This window comes from Eleutherodactylus coqui, chromosome 4 (assembly GCF_035609145.1).
Source record: "Eleutherodactylus coqui strain aEleCoq1 chromosome 4, aEleCoq1.hap1, whole genome shotgun sequence".
NCBI classification, from domain to species: Eukaryota; Metazoa; Chordata; class Amphibia; order Anura; family Eleutherodactylidae; genus Eleutherodactylus; species Eleutherodactylus coqui.
The window spans coordinates 109625219-109640716 of NC_089840.1; the positions used below are offsets into that span (position 1 = coordinate 109625219).

Below are 15498 nucleotides of genomic sequence, written 5' to 3' on the forward strand. Positions count from 1 at the left end.
TGTGTACACCCAGTAATCCGCAGTGGCCAGAATGCGTGTAACGCGAGGGTCACGAGAAAGGCATCCTAACATGAAGTCCACCATGTGTCCCAGGGTACCTGTACGCAACACATGGCTGTCCTCACTAGGAAGATCACTTTCAGGATCCTCCTCCTCCTCCTCAGGCCATACACGCTGAAAGGATGACAGGCAAGCAGCATGGGTACCCTCAGCAGTGGGCCAAGCTGTCTCTTCCCCCTGCTCCTCATGCTCATCCCCCTCCTCCTCCTCCTCAACGCACTGAGACATAGACATGAGGGTGCTCTGACTGTCCAGCGACATACCGTCTTCCCCCGCCTCCGTTTCCGAGCGCAAAGCGTCTGCCTTTATGCTTTGCAGGGAACTTCTCAAGAGGCATAGCAGAGGAATGGTGACGCTAATGATTGCAGCATCGCCACTCACCATCTGGGTAGACTCCTCAAAGTTTCCAAGGAGCTGGCAGATGTCTGCCAACCAGGCCCACTCTTCTGTAAAGAATTGAGGAGGCTGACTCCCACTACATCGCCCATGTTGGAGTTGGTATTCCACTATAGCTCTACGCTGCTCATAGAGCCTGGCCAACATGTGGAGCGTAGAGTTCCACCGTGTGGGCACGTCGCACAGCAGTCGGTGCACTGGCAGATTAAACCGATGTTGCAGGGTCCGCAGGGTGGCATCGTCCATCTTGGACTTGCGGAAATGTGCGCTGAGCCGGCGCACCTGTCCGAGCAGGTCTGACAAGTGTGGGTAGCTTTTCAGAACGCGCTGAACCACCAAATTAAAGACATGGGCCAGGCATGGCACGTGCGTGAGGCTGCCGAGCTGCAGAGCCGCCACCAGGTTACGGCCGTTGTCACACACGACCATGCCCGGTTGGAGGCTGAGCGGCGAAAGCCAGCGGTCGGTCTGCTCTGTCAGACCCTGCAGCAGTTCGTGGGCCGTGTGGCTCTTCTCTCCTAAGTTGAGTAGTTTCAGCACAGCCTGCTGGCACTTGCCCACCGCTGTGCTGCCACCCCGCGCGACACCGACTGCTGGCGACGTGCTGCTGCTGACACATCTTGATTGCGAGACAGAGGTTGCGTAGTAGGAGGAGGAGAAGGGTGGTTTAGTGGAGGAAGCATACACCGCTGCAGATACCAACACCGAGCTGGGACCCGCAATTCTGGGGGTGGGTAGGACGTGAGCGGTCCCAGGCTCTGACTCGGTCCCAGCCTCCACTAAATTCACCCAATGTGCCGTCAGGGAGATATAGTGGCCCTGCCCGCCTGTGCTTGTCCACGTGTCCATTGTTAAGTGGACCTTGGCAGCAACCGCGTTGGTGAGAGCGCGTACAATGTTACAGGAGATGTGGTCGTGCAGGGCTGGGACGGCACATTGGGAAAAGTAGTGGCGACTGGGAACCGAGTAGCGCAGGGCCGCCGCCGCCATCATGTTTTTGAAAGCCTCCGTTTCCACAAGCCTATACGGCAGCATCTCCAGGCTGATCAATTTGGCAATGTGCACGTTTAACGCTTGAGTGTGCAGGTGCGTGGCGGCGTACTTGCGCTTGCGCTCAAACAGTTGCGCTAGCGACGGCTGGACGCTGCGCTGAGAGACATTGCTGGATGGGGCCGAGGACAGCGGAGGTGAGCGTGTGGGTGCAGGCCGGGAGACGGTCGTGCCTGTGTCCTGAGAGGGGCGTTGGATCTCAGTGGCAGGTTGGGGCACAGGGGGAGAGGCAGTGGTGCAAACCGGAGGCGGTGAACGGCCTTCGACCCACCTTGTGGGGTGCTTGGCCATCATATGCCTGCGCATGCTGGTGGTGGTGGCTCCCCGGCTGATCTTGGCGCGACAAACCTTGCACACCACAGTTCGTCGGTCGTCTGCACTCTCAGTGAAAAACTGCCAGACCTTTGAGCACCTCGGCCTCTGCAGGGTGGCATGGCGCGAGGGGGCGCTTTGGGAAACAGTTGGTGGATTATTCGGTCTGGCCCTGCCTCTACCCCTGGCCACCGCACTGCCTCTTCCAACCTGCCCTGCTGCTGCACTTGCCTACCCCTCTGAAGACCTGTCCTCAGTAGGCTTAGCAGACCAGGTGGGGTCAGTCACCTCATCGTCCAACTGCTCTTCCTCCGAATCCTCTGTGCGCTCCCCCCTCGGACTTACTGCAATTACTACTACCTGAGTGATAGACAACTGTGTCTCATCGTCATCGTCCTCCCCACCCACTGAAAGCTCTTGAGACAGTTGCCGGAAGTCCCCAGCCTCATCCCCCGGACCCCGGGAACTTTCCAAAGGTTGGGCATCGGTCACGAAAAACTCCTCCAGTGGGAGAGGAACCATTGCTGCCCATTCTGGGCAGGGGCCCGAGAACAGTTCCTGGGAGTCTGCCTGCGCCTCAGAATGTGTCATTGTAATGGAGTGAGGAGGCTGGGAGGAAGGAGGAGCAGCAGCCAGAGGATTCAGAGTTGCAGCAATGGACGGCGTGGAAGTCTGGGTGGTCGATTGATTGCTGGATGCACTTTCTGCCATCCACGACAGGACCTGCTCACACTGCTCATTTTCTAATAAAGGTCTACCGCGTGGACCCATTAATTGTGAGATGAATCTGGGGACCCCTGAAATTTGCCTCTCTCCTAATCCCGCAGCAGTCGGCTGCGATACACCTGGATCAGGAGCTCGGCCTGTGCCCACACCCTGACTTGGGCCTCCGTGTCCTCGCCCGTGTCCACGTCCTCTAGGCCTACCCCTACCCCTCAGCATGGTGTATTACGAGTAGAGCAGAAACAGAACGCTCTAATTAAATGTGCTGCTGATTGGTCTGTGGTTGGAGGCTGACTTCGCTTACAGAACGCACAGCAGAACCAGGAAACAATTTTGCGCATGCCTGCTGTAACGCTTAGCTGCGTATTAATTAGGACTACTACCCCCAGCAGACACACAGTACACTAAAGACGGTCACAGGCAGCCCGAATATAGTATTTTTCCCCAATTTCGCCAAAGGGCAGTGGTACTCCTTAAGTATTTCGCTTCCCTTTTTTTAAATGGTGAGCTGAAACAGCAGACAGATACTGTATGCAGTGTATATTATGTTTACTGTTTCCCTCTGGCGCTATGACGGCGTTGATGTAACAGAGACAGCAGAGCCAGGAAACAATTTTGCGCACGCCTGTAGTGAGACGTAGGTGCGTAGGACTGAGCTAGTGGAATTCACAGCGCAGAAGCAGTAAAGTCGCCAAAGGGCAGTGGTACTCCTTAAGTATTTGGCTTCCCTTTTTTTAAATGGTGAGCTGAAACAGCAGACAGATACTGTATGCAGTGTATATTATGTTTACTGTTTCCCTCTGGCGCTATCACGACGGTGATGTAACGGGCACAGCAGAGCCAGGAAACAATTTTGCGCAAGCCTGCTGTAACGCTTAGCTGCGTATTAATTAGGACTACTACCCCCAGCAGACACGCAGTACACTGAAGACGGTCACAGGCAGCCCGAATATAGTATTTTTCCCCAATTTTTTTTGAAAAAGCCCACTGCCTATATAGACAGTATATCTCTTTCACCTTTCGCTGCCTCACCAGTACTGCCCCTATACTCTGTACAATGACTGCAGACTGAGGACGCAATGGTCTGCACGCCCGATATACAGAAAAAAAAATAAATTGTGCAACACTGCTAAAAGCAGCCTCAACAGTACTGCACACGGTCAGATGTGGCCCTAAGAAGGACTGTTTGGGTTCTTCAAGCCTAAAATAACACCTAACGCTCTCCCTATAGCAGCAGCAGCATCACCAGTACTTTCCCTGATCTCTGTCAGAATGCATGTGTGGCGAGCCGCGGGCGGGGCAGATTTTAATACTCAGGTGACACCTGATGTCCCCAGCCACTCACTGCAGGGGGGTTGTATAGGGCTGGAACGTCACAGGAGGAAGTTGTAATGCCTTCCATGTCTTTCTATTGTCCAGAAAAGCGCGCTAATGTCTCAGAGATGAAAGTGAAAGTAACTCGAGTAACGAGCATCTCGAACACCCTAATACTCGAACGAGTATCAAGCTCGGACGAGTACGCTCGCTCATCTCTAGTTAGTACGCTAATGGTATAATAGCAGTCAGCAGATGGAAAGATAAAAGGCAGATGACAAATGCTATGTCACCTGCCCACTGCTAATTGCTGGTGTTTTTCACACCATAGCATAGATGTATCCACCAATTAGTGCAGGCTGACAGTAGTACTATTTCATGCAGAAGGGATTGACACAATTATCACTAAATATGTATCATATGGCCATGCAACGTTTTAACAAGTCAACGCTAAAAATGTGTTTTACTGCATTGCAAATCCTTAACAATTTGTGGTACAACTGCAAGGAGTTTTTAAATGCAGTTTTCAAATGTGGTTATCAACTGCACCTCAACCACAATATGTGAATGTACCCTTAAGTGGTAATTTTTCAGATAAATACATGATGAAGAAAATAATTAAACAATGCCATAAGATAGTTATTAGTATGCCATGGAAGATTCCTTAAAACTATAATTGTTAAAGGCCACAGGCTATATAATGTGAGACAGCCTTGGACTCAATCAGATGGCCCCTACCCACCATCAGGGCAGGAGGCTACACAATTCTCTCTATGCATTAGCCTAACAGAAAAACTCTCTCTATTTAGCGCTCATATTTTAGCCTAGATATCTAGTTAATGCGGTCATCACTATTTGACCCGGTTTTGAGCTAGTCTAGCCAGCTGGGTGATTGATTATTTATACAGATCTAGACCTAGGCTAAGGGGTATTGTCCCCTGTTTCATGTTGAGTTCTGATAGTGTTTGGCTTTGATATCAGGGCAATGAGGTCATGCTAAATGGACCCTGCCTTAGTTAGCGATTTTATTAAATCACCTTGACCAATCTCTAGCCATCAGGAGACGGGTCATACAATTTGACTGATATTTGCCAAACTACAGGGAGATGTAATCACTACTGAGTACCCTGAGATTCTAAGTTATCCATATAAGACCAGGAGATACTAGCAACTATATTTGTTCCTACAAAAATCAACTATCTAGACAAGTCTATCTTGATACTATTAAGCATACGTCTGTCAAATTGATATATAGACAGACCTATGAATATACTCTAGACCATTGACCATACGGTTCTCGAAAAGTCGAAGGTCCGACAGAAATGCATCGACCCTTGTACTCTGAATCTTTAATTTTGTAATGATCTAGCTGTTGATTAAACTTATGAAGGTTTGGAACTATTTGCTCATTTAGGCTAACCCTTGCAAAATTTTTGGTCAGTCCACCAAGTTGAACAAATAAATGAAAGTGCTCTATCAAATCGACAAATAGACTGGGATAAGACACTGTACTGAGATGTGATCTCAAACAATCACACCATAAACACCCCAGCTCTATATGAGATACGATTTGAGACACCGACTTCCCGGGAAGTTTTTCACAAGAAGAGATTCGTGTAGTCATAATATAGACGCATGAATACAGTCTCACTTTGAAACCTCCCCTGTGCGGTAGTACTGTGATATATATGGGCACTCGTGTTTTTGTATGTTGTCTTGTCCTTGTCCTTTCATCCGTTGATGATCGAGCCCAATGTGTGTGTGTCTTTTAAGATATTGAAATAAAATATTATAGTTTTAAGGGATCTTCTGTGATTCGGGCTTTTATACAAATTAGTTTCCTCTGCCTCTGTGACTCTTATTAGTATGCCATAATTTAATTATTAATGGATTTGGGAAACTAAATTTTAGAAACATATTCTCATTTTCTCCTTCTTAAAAGAACAAGGAAGTTAAATATGTGGACGTTGGAGGTGCCTATGTGGGACCAACACAAAATCGGTTATTACGAATGGCAAAAGAACTGGGTGTGGAGACATATAAAGTATATTTAAATGGCCATCTTCTCCAGTATACAAAGGTAAGACAAACATTGACATTAAGTTGTATTCATCGTAGATGTGAATTTGTCCTGCTGGGGAAATTTGGTGACAGTAGTCTGTAGATACTTTCATGGTACCTAAATAATGTAACTATATTTATTACATAGGGAGATTTGCAAAGGAGTGCTTAAAGCGAATGATGACGATTGAATGTTGTGAAATTGATAAGAAAAGCTATGATGAGTTAGTGGCTGGTTTCCATGTGCATACTGAATGTTTGATGGGTACAATTGTGTTGTTCCACCATACCCAAGAGTATGACTTCATATTAGCAGACCATGCAGGGCAGGACATTTTTTTGCATTGACGTGGAGACCAAGTGAAGCTCAATCTGAAGGATGGGAACTAGGCTGAACATGGAGTTACTAAGAATTATTGGACTAAGTGGTGGCCAAGCCAGCTGAGATGAGAGACACCAGTGGAGTCCATGACTGGTGACTCAAGGCAGGTGTGCAGTGTCTAGAGCCATGTATAAAATATAATAGAGAGCCGAGTTCCCATTGGTTCGAAGCTAAGTAGAGGTCAGATCTATTAATGTTAACGTCTGACCATTTATCCAAGTGTGCTCTGAATTCTCAGATGTCTCCGTTCTGGTGGGGAGGTGAATCCCACTGTCTATCAACATATTAAAGGCCAAGATATGTTGGTTACTCTGAACTAGACAAAACAGAAATTAGGTAGAGTACCAAGCACATCACTCATTGAAGGGGTTGTTTGGTTAATTTTTGAAACTTAAATGTCAGGTGCAAATGTTGTAAAATAACAAATCAAGCAGTACTTACACATCCTCAGCCCCATCAATCCAGCGCTGCAGGTCTGCTGTTCTCCTGGTCTCGGCTGACAGTAGAAGTCATATGACCACTGCTTGCCAATAAGAGGCTGCAGCATTATTACTTGTTTTCCAGGCCTCAGCACTCACATTATGGCCCCCATGATGCCAGGAGCTCCAAACAGTGGTGTTGTGGCCTCTGATTGGCAGGCAGCAGTCATCTAACTTCTGCTGTTAACAGAGACTGGGAGAACAGTGGGGCTCTTTTAACACATCTGCACTTGACATTTAAATTTCAAAATTAGAACCATAGACTGGTAGAGTTGGAAGGGACCTCCAGGGTCATCTGGTCCAACTCCCTGCTCAGTGCAGGATTCACTAAATCATCCCAGACAGATATTTGTCCAGCCTTTGATTAAACGCTCCCGAGGTAACATGTTTAACTCATTAATCATCCTCACTGTCAGAAAGTTTTTTCCTGATATTTAATCTGTGTCTCCTTCCTTTCAGTTTCATTCCATTACTTCTAGTCTTTCCTTGTACAAATGAGAATAGGGCTGATCCCTCTGCACTGTGACAACCCTTCAGATATTTGTAGGCAGCTATTAAGTCTCCTCTCAGCCTTCTTTCTTGCAAGCTAAGCATTCCCAGATCCTTTAACCGTTCCTCATAGGACATGATTTGCAGACCGCTCACCATCTTGGTAACTCTTCTCTGAACTTGCTCCAGTTTGTCTATGTCTTTCTTAAAGTAGGGTGCCCAGAACTGCACACAGAATTTCAAATGAGGTCTAACTAAGGAAGAGTAAATTAACTAGACAACCCCTTTATGCATTAGAGAGTGTAAGAGGGTTGAAAACTGATGTGGACTGCCAGTACACCCAACCTTCTATCACTGTATTCTTGAACTGTGTAAAGTTATGGTTGACATATTTTTTATGGTCTGTGCTGCAGTAGTACAGCATTACACAGTTAGCCTTCATTCATACGCGTTTTTACGGCCGACTGATATACATGACCATCTGAGGCATTGGTTTCCAATGCATTCGTTATCATGGGTGAATATATGGCTCTTAAAAACGTCAAACCATGAAAAGTAGAACATACGCGATTGAAATACAGCAGCGTTGAATATACGGCGAGTAAAAAGATAGTTATGGAACAATCTTTTGACTGCAATATGGCGCAGGCTCCCATAGACTCCTATGGGAGCTGGGGGAAAAAGTGAGGGGGATGCAGTTTAGCAGCATTCAATGCTGCAAAAAGTTTTTCAGGGTGCGACGTATTTTTTTTGGTAAAAACGGCACTCACAGTCGTGTGAATGGACGAGAAAACACTAATTACCTCTGGCCATGATTGCAGAAAATCATCCATTCATGCAACTATACGGCGCGGACGAGAAAATGTAAAATTACATACGCTCATGTGAAAGAGCCCTTAAGGTTATCAATGCTGCTCTTATGTGCACTTTGTTCTATTCAACTTGCAAGTACCCTTTAAATAGACGATTTCCACAAACTTTTCTCTTTTACATGTTCTGGCGTTCTAACAGTTGTCAGTTATATCCTGCATCAGTGATGACCTTGTCTATACAGTACGTGTAATACACACTAGAACTGTGGTCATCATTAGTAGAGATGAGCGAGCATACTCGCTAAGGACAATTGCTCGATTGAGCATTGTCCTTAGCGAGTATCTCCCCGCTCGGAAGAAAAGGTTCGGCTGCCGGCACGGGTTCAGGTGAGTTGCGGCCATGAGCAGGGGGGAGCGAGAGGTGGGGGGTCAGAGGGAGAGAGAGATCTCCCTTCCGTTCCTCCCCACTCTCCCCCACCACCGGCAGCCGAATCTTTGCTCCCGAGCGGCCAGGTACTCGCTAAGGGCAATGCTCGATTGAGCAATTGCCCTTAGCGAGTATGCTCGCTCGTCTCTTAGCATTAGTTTTTCTGTGTAATAACTAGTCATAGAATTATAGTCCTCTGCAGGACAAACACCAGAAAAAAAAATGTAGGTTAGTTGGAATCCCATCAAGTCAAAGAACATTTTTATACCTCTGATAATGACTATGCACATTGTTTATTATATATCTATTAATGCAACTTAACTTTTTTATTTTTAGGGTAAATCATACAAATTTCATGGAGCTTTTCCTCCGGCTTATAATCCTCTGGTTTACTTGGATTATAACAATTTCATGAGAACTATGGATGAGTGGGGTGGTGAGGTATGATATCATCATTTCAAGGTGTATATTAAAAAGGTTTGTAATTAGAGATGAGCGAGCATGCTCGTTTAAGGCTGATGCTCGAGTGAGCATCGGTCTTGTCGAGTAACTGTTTACTTGTCTGAGCACCATGCAGGAGGGCGGGGAGCGGTGGGGAGAGAGAGATCTCTCTCACTCTCCCCTCTGGAGAAGGAGAAAAAGAAAAAGAAGGTGAACAAGATCTTCTTATTCTCCTATATCTCCTTCTTCCTTTTCTCCTCCTCCTTCCCTTCCCCTCCTTCTCCTTTTTCTTATATTGTACCTTCTTCTGCTTCTCCTTTTCACTGGAGGAGGAGCAGGAAGAAAAAGAAACAGGGAAAAGGAGACTAAGAAAGACAAAGCATGGTGGCTTAGTTGTTAGCACTGCTGTCTTGCTCTGCAAGTTCTAGGTTCAGATTTGACCAAGAGCCACACCTTTTTTATGTTTTTTTTGTGCTTATTCTTGTTGTCTGTTCTGCTCAAGAGAGAGTGAAGAACAAGTATGGTGGCCCAGTTATCATTGCTGCTCTTCAGTTTGAGAGTTTTTCAAAGTCTATGCAGATGTTATCCTTGATGGGATCTGAACCTTGGACCCCAGCAGTAAAAGGTAACAGTGCTAACAACTGGGACATATATAGTCACAAACTGATCCGATTTTGATGAGTAACACTAGTAACATGGCACAGTACAGTATGCTGTTGCTCCTGCTCTGTATTTATCACAATTAGGGCGAGCACCCACTGGCGTTTTTTTACCTGCGTTTTGCGTTTTGCGTTTTTCCTGCACAGGCCTAGAGATAACATGTGTTCCTGTCCACTGGCGTTGTTTTTGCGTTGCGTTTGCGTTTTTAACATAGGAACTGTCAGTTGCATATGTGTCCTTATTTTTCTCAATGGAAATTAACGGAAAAGCCGCGAAAACGCCGCGAAAACGCCGCAAAAAACGCGCGGAAAAATCGCGGGGAAACGCGGTGAAAACGCTGCCCTTATAGCAGATAGCCCCTTCCTAGACTGAAACATATATGGCAATCGGGTAATTACTGTGGGTCTGGCTTTTCTTACCCCCAATCAGCTGCTATAGCTAAAGGTAAACACAGTGCAGACTGCCCATAACCCCTGCACTGCCCACAATATGACTCTGCACTCTTGTAAATCAATGACCATATAAATCCTAATGCGTTATGGGCACCAGAATGGAAAATTCTCTTTTTAACAGCTCTCTGTTCTAGCTTATAAAGATTGCCCTAAGCAAGGGCCTCCCCTGCTATGATTTCCATACGACTTGATAGGGCATATTGATAGGACTTGCCCAAGTGAGACGGTCCCTTATATTATTCAAAAATATGAAGTACACAAATATTAGTCATTGATAGTCACTTCTTTTCTAACAAAAACGAAAAAGTATAATGCTCTGAAATACTTGACAATACGTAAGGATAATAATGTTACTGATTTTTTTACTCTTATGCTTCTTGCCCTCACTTGTCTAGTTAAAGGGGTTGTATGGTTACCAGACAACATTTCTCCCATAGCTCCAAATGCCTTAAAATGATAAAACAAGCTACTGCATAAATGTTGGCCAATGACCGCACAATCCCTTTAAGATAAAAAGTGAAGGAAAATAACTATTAATCTTTTCCAATCCAATTTCCCTGCCACCCGCACACTTCCCAGGTCCTATTTATTTTGGGTGGGACAGGGCATTGTGGATTCCTTGGAATTACTCAACAGAAACACATAAAAATGAACTGTCATGATTTTCTTAGCAATTTTTTGAAAATTAACACTTTCTATTCCAGTGTAAGCCCTCATCCGACATCTAGATTTCCCTGCATAGCTCTGATGTTGGATGAGGTCAGACGCATGTTTCTATCAGAATGCAGGACAGCGCTCTGATGTCAGAGGCTGTTTTGCAAATGCATGTCATAGTTTACAGTGTGCAAAAAAATCAGGATAGCGCTTCCAGAGTAGACAGGTCTGTAGTATTAAAAGCGTGCTAATAAAATCATATAGAACTCACCCGGTGCTTAGTGAAGATCCTGTTTGTGAGATCTCCACTCACATCCCTTATCCGGATAATCCTTCAATACAGTGTGCCTTTAGTTCCCTGATGTCCTGCTGGGCCAGTCAGCTGGGGAGCCGCGTATATCCTCCGTCTCTCAGCCTGAGAGCCGCTCAAACAAAGTGACCATATAAAGTAAACATGGATCCACACTCCCAGAACTGACACTTCTTTCTTCCTTTTAAACAGGTTTATTTCATATCTCTTACACACAACGCGTTTCGTCCTTCTGTGAGGACTTTTTCAAGTGCATCAATACATTGAATTACAGTCTATTTATAATAAAATACACATACCATCTCCCCGTGTGGTCTGCTCCGTCCTGTGCCTCCTCCAGCATCCTGCGGTGTCACGCCCCCCCTGTGCAGGACAGTGCTCCAGCAGACATACATATGCAGAACAGCGTCTAACATTGGAGTTCTATCATGCCTACTGTAACATACATATTGTAGAAGGGCAGTATACAGAATGGCCTGTAGGGGACTGTAGAAGTCATTCTGTTACCAGAAAAAAGAGAGAACACCTGTGGGTGTGGCAGGAAGCAACATAAAAGTATCAGTTCCTTACACACTCAGGGGAAAGTTGGCTGCCAGCCAAAGTGAGAGGCTGTAGCAGCAGCCATAAGGCTGAGGTCCATGTGGATTAGTCTGAGGGCTTCTACCCACAAGCGTTTTTTTAACGCTGCGATATCGCTGCATTTTTTTCACTGGAACTTTCTAATGTTAAAAATGCATCGCACAAAAATTGCAAGTGATTTTTCTGTGATGCAATTTTAACATTAGAAAGTCCCATTGAAAAAATGCAGCAATATCGCAGCGTTAAAAAAAAACGCAAGTGGGTAGAAGCCCTGACAGAGGAGGTCGTCCTCTTGACTCCACGGGTGGGGGACAGTGACCCTGTGGGTTGTGAACCCTGAGAACGTGTATGTACCAGAACTGTTTGCAGCAATATGTGGAATAAAGCTGGTGGAAGCCAAAATTTGCAAGTGATTTGAGTCTACTAAGCCTTTCTGCACATGGGGCCAACGATCCTTAATTATGGTGATCCTATAGTTGAGTAACTCTCAGGTTGCCACAATATGCAGAACATCCTCTGATATCGGACCACTGTCCTGCATACTGTTAGAAATGTGTCGGCCCTCGTCCGACTTAGGAGCTATACTCGGAAATTTTAATGGTGAACAAGGGCCGACAATGAATTGGAAAGTGTTAAAGGTTTATACAATGATGATTCCAGTGATTCCAGGAAAGCATGACAGATGAGAACCCTAATACAGGTTTCTAGGTTTCTGATTTCATTATTTCAAGATGACAACATGATAGATTGTAACTGTTGCTGCTTGGCAGATGGATCTTATAATCATATTCTGTAAAGAGTTTGGTACATTTAAATTGAACTTGTTATAACAATAAGAGCCGGCTGTATGGACATGACTTACTTCTATATTTTTTTATAGTAGTTATAAGAATGCAGTGAATGCATTACATTTCTTCCAATGATTTGAACATTATGATTTGCCATCATTGTACTTAAGGAAAGTTGTTCCTTAAAATTAGCATCCTAAACCAATCCTATTCACAAATGCTAACCATGGCATTTCTTTCTTCATAGTAACCTCATACCCATGAAATAGCTGTTTTTGCACTGTGCACATGATATGGAAAATAGTTGTAAATGGTCTAATAAGAATCTAGGCTCTTGATTGACATCTCCAGTTTCCTTAAGCTGAAGATCATGTGTGCTTCACTTCCGGAATCAGGCCATACCCATTCACGTTCCCTGCTATGACCATTTTACTTGCTGACGTCACACACATCCGGAGGAGTAAAGCTGAGTTGCAACATCTGTCAACAGGCAAGATGGCAACAGAAGGGAACATTAGTGCAATGCATGGTCAGTGGAGTACACAACATTTCCAGCCTAAGGGAACATGAGATTCAATAAAGAGCCAAGAAACATATTTTGAGACAACGGAGGGGTAGAGAGACTGGACTAGTTCTGCAAATTGGGCCAGTTACACCTAATTTGCATATTGTGTGTGGTACAATTGAGGTTTGAGGAGTTTGAAGTCGCTGTATGATTAGAATAGTCTGCATATCGCACATCTTTGAGTAATATTGGTTGGTAAAATGTAGGTGACATACTTTCTTTAAAATTTCCAATGTTAGATTAAATTTAATGGAGATATTGCTCTTAGATTCCTGCAGATGCCCCATGGACAGCCCCTCAGGCTAAAGACTGGGACAAAATTTCAATGAAAGAGTTCATAGACAAAGTATGCTGGACAAGGTAAGCAGTTACTAAGTCCCAAATATTAACTATAAGGTCAGTTTCATAGAAGCACATTAGGGTCACATTTCTGTGTCTGTAATACTAACGTGTATCCCAGCCTGACCACAGGGTTTATTGACCTGAACTTAGAACACCATAGGCCCCGATGATGCTTCCAGTTTGGGTCAGTAAACCCTGTGTTTGGGCTGGGAAATATGTCCGTATTACAGTCGGATAAATGCGTCCGTAATACACTTGTCTGAATCCAGCCTAACAGTGCATAAAGCATTGGGGAAAACAGGAAAATTTATCTAAGGTTCATGATGCATTACAGGACACAACATTACATAACTAAATGACTTGTCAGCTCTTCTATGTCTGCTTTCCCAGACCAGTACAAAAGGCCGAGAAACTGAAGGAAAAATGTTTGCATCTGCCGTACTATGTTACTCCATCTCTTTTCAGAGCAGTATGTATTATGCATTCGAGGCTTAATGGAACCTGCTGGTCAAGAAGCCCAGATCATTGGTCTTAGGGCTTCTTCACATGGGCGTGATTTCGTCCTGATATACCTCTGTGATAGTCACGGCCACATAAAGGGACGAAACAAAACCGTTGATTTCAATGGTTTAATTTTCAGTAGCAGTATTCTCGCACATTAACAGTATGGACAAGTAAAGATAGGAATTGCCCTATCTTTCCAGCACATAGTTAATACTAGATACGGGAAAGACAGAGCAGGACCTATCTTCACACTGTTTTATTCAAACTCACACGCTATAGAGCAGAGTTTGAAAACTCTGAGAAAAAAAAACCTCCATACGCAACTACGCTCCATAGCAGCAAGTGTAGTTGCACATACGGCCAAGTGGTTTTGCCCTCAGATATATTTCAACACATTCCTGATTTTGTGTATCTCTTAATGCTAATTTACTTACCTCATTAAATAATTAATGCCTCTGTAAAACTTTATGCTCTGAATAAGGCTGCATTCACACGAACGTATATCGGCTCGGTTTTCACATCGAGTCGATATACGTCGTACTCATCTGCAGAGGGGTGGAGAGGAGGCAGAGAGGGGGCGGGAGCTCAGTTCCTGCTCCTGGCTCTTCCACCCCCCCCCCCTGCAGATGAGGACAAAGTATATCGGCTCGGCGTGAAAACCGAGCCGATATACGTTCGTGGGAATGCAGAGGACAAACTGTTTTTTTTTTCTCACTTTTTTAAAATTATCTTAGTAATATAAATGCAGGTTAACAAGGGGATTACAATGTTTTGGGAACATTCGTAACATTTCCGTAGGTCTTGGGGTTGCAATAGCTACTTTATAATATAAACTGTACATACTGATATATATAACTACAAAGACAGTTCATCATGCTGTACCTACACAGTTGTGTTATCATTCCGTTTTTTATTAGATCTATATATAAATTCCTATTTATTTGAACAGCGCAGCAAAGCGGTTTGCAGAGCTCTTTGTGAATTTGGTTGTTACTGCAGAGACACAGCAGGTCTCTACACTGTGGTTCCTCTGGTATGTAAAGATCTGTGGTGGAACTGCAAGGATTTTCTCAACTGACAATGGCGGACAGGTAAGTGGTTGCTATATGCAAACTTTTTAATTAAAGCTAAAAATTAGCCAATAAACTTTATTGAATATTCACAGGTTACAATTCATGAGTGTGTCAGTATGTCTCACTGTAAGTATGAATTTCTTTTTTCTTTGCTCTCATCACAGGATTCAATCTCACCTTGAAAACTAAATATATGATACCCACACTATGTGTGTGAGCCATAATACACTTTACTTCAGCAACCCTTAAGCATGTGCTTAGTTTGCCACATTTCTTTAGTATCTTTTGATGGACTTTGAATTTACTGTAAGAAACTGAGATAACCTATCTAGATACCAACCCTCTTTAAAGGTTGTGAATACCTTACAATAGGTTTCCTCTATCATAAAAGCCCATTTAGACTGAACGAATGTCAGGCAAACAATGCCCGACATTCGTCCCCGCACATACTCGCTCCTGTGCTGCTGCACGGGAGCTAGTATCTCTGATCGCTCAGTGTAAATAGCAGCCGTTCAGTACTGAACAGCCAATATGTTAAGTCAATAGAGAAGGGCGCGGGAGTGCGAGGAGAGAACTCTCCTCCAGCCTCCCCGCTGTGAGCCAGCGATACTAGATCCCATGCAGT

At 44.7% G+C, this 15498-nt stretch overlaps 1 protein-coding gene across 2 annotated transcripts in view; it reads left to right on the plus strand.

Moving 5' to 3' along the window:
* LOC136625622 (amine oxidase [flavin-containing] B-like) overlaps positions 1-15498 on the plus strand; it is a 103616-nt gene that overhangs the window by 23636 nt on the left and 64482 nt on the right. Inside the window, exons 3-6 of one of the 2 annotated variants that reach the window (XM_066599976.1) lie at positions 5798-5935; positions 8842-8946; positions 13223-13314; positions 14750-14891. In XM_066599976.1, coding sequence (XP_066456073.1) covers positions 5798-5935; positions 8842-8946; positions 13223-13314; positions 14750-14891 — 477 coding nt within the window. The remainder of the gene's footprint in view (positions 1-5797; positions 5936-8841; positions 8947-13222; positions 13315-14749; positions 14892-15498) is intronic. The other variant, XM_066599977.1, reaches the window with a different exon arrangement.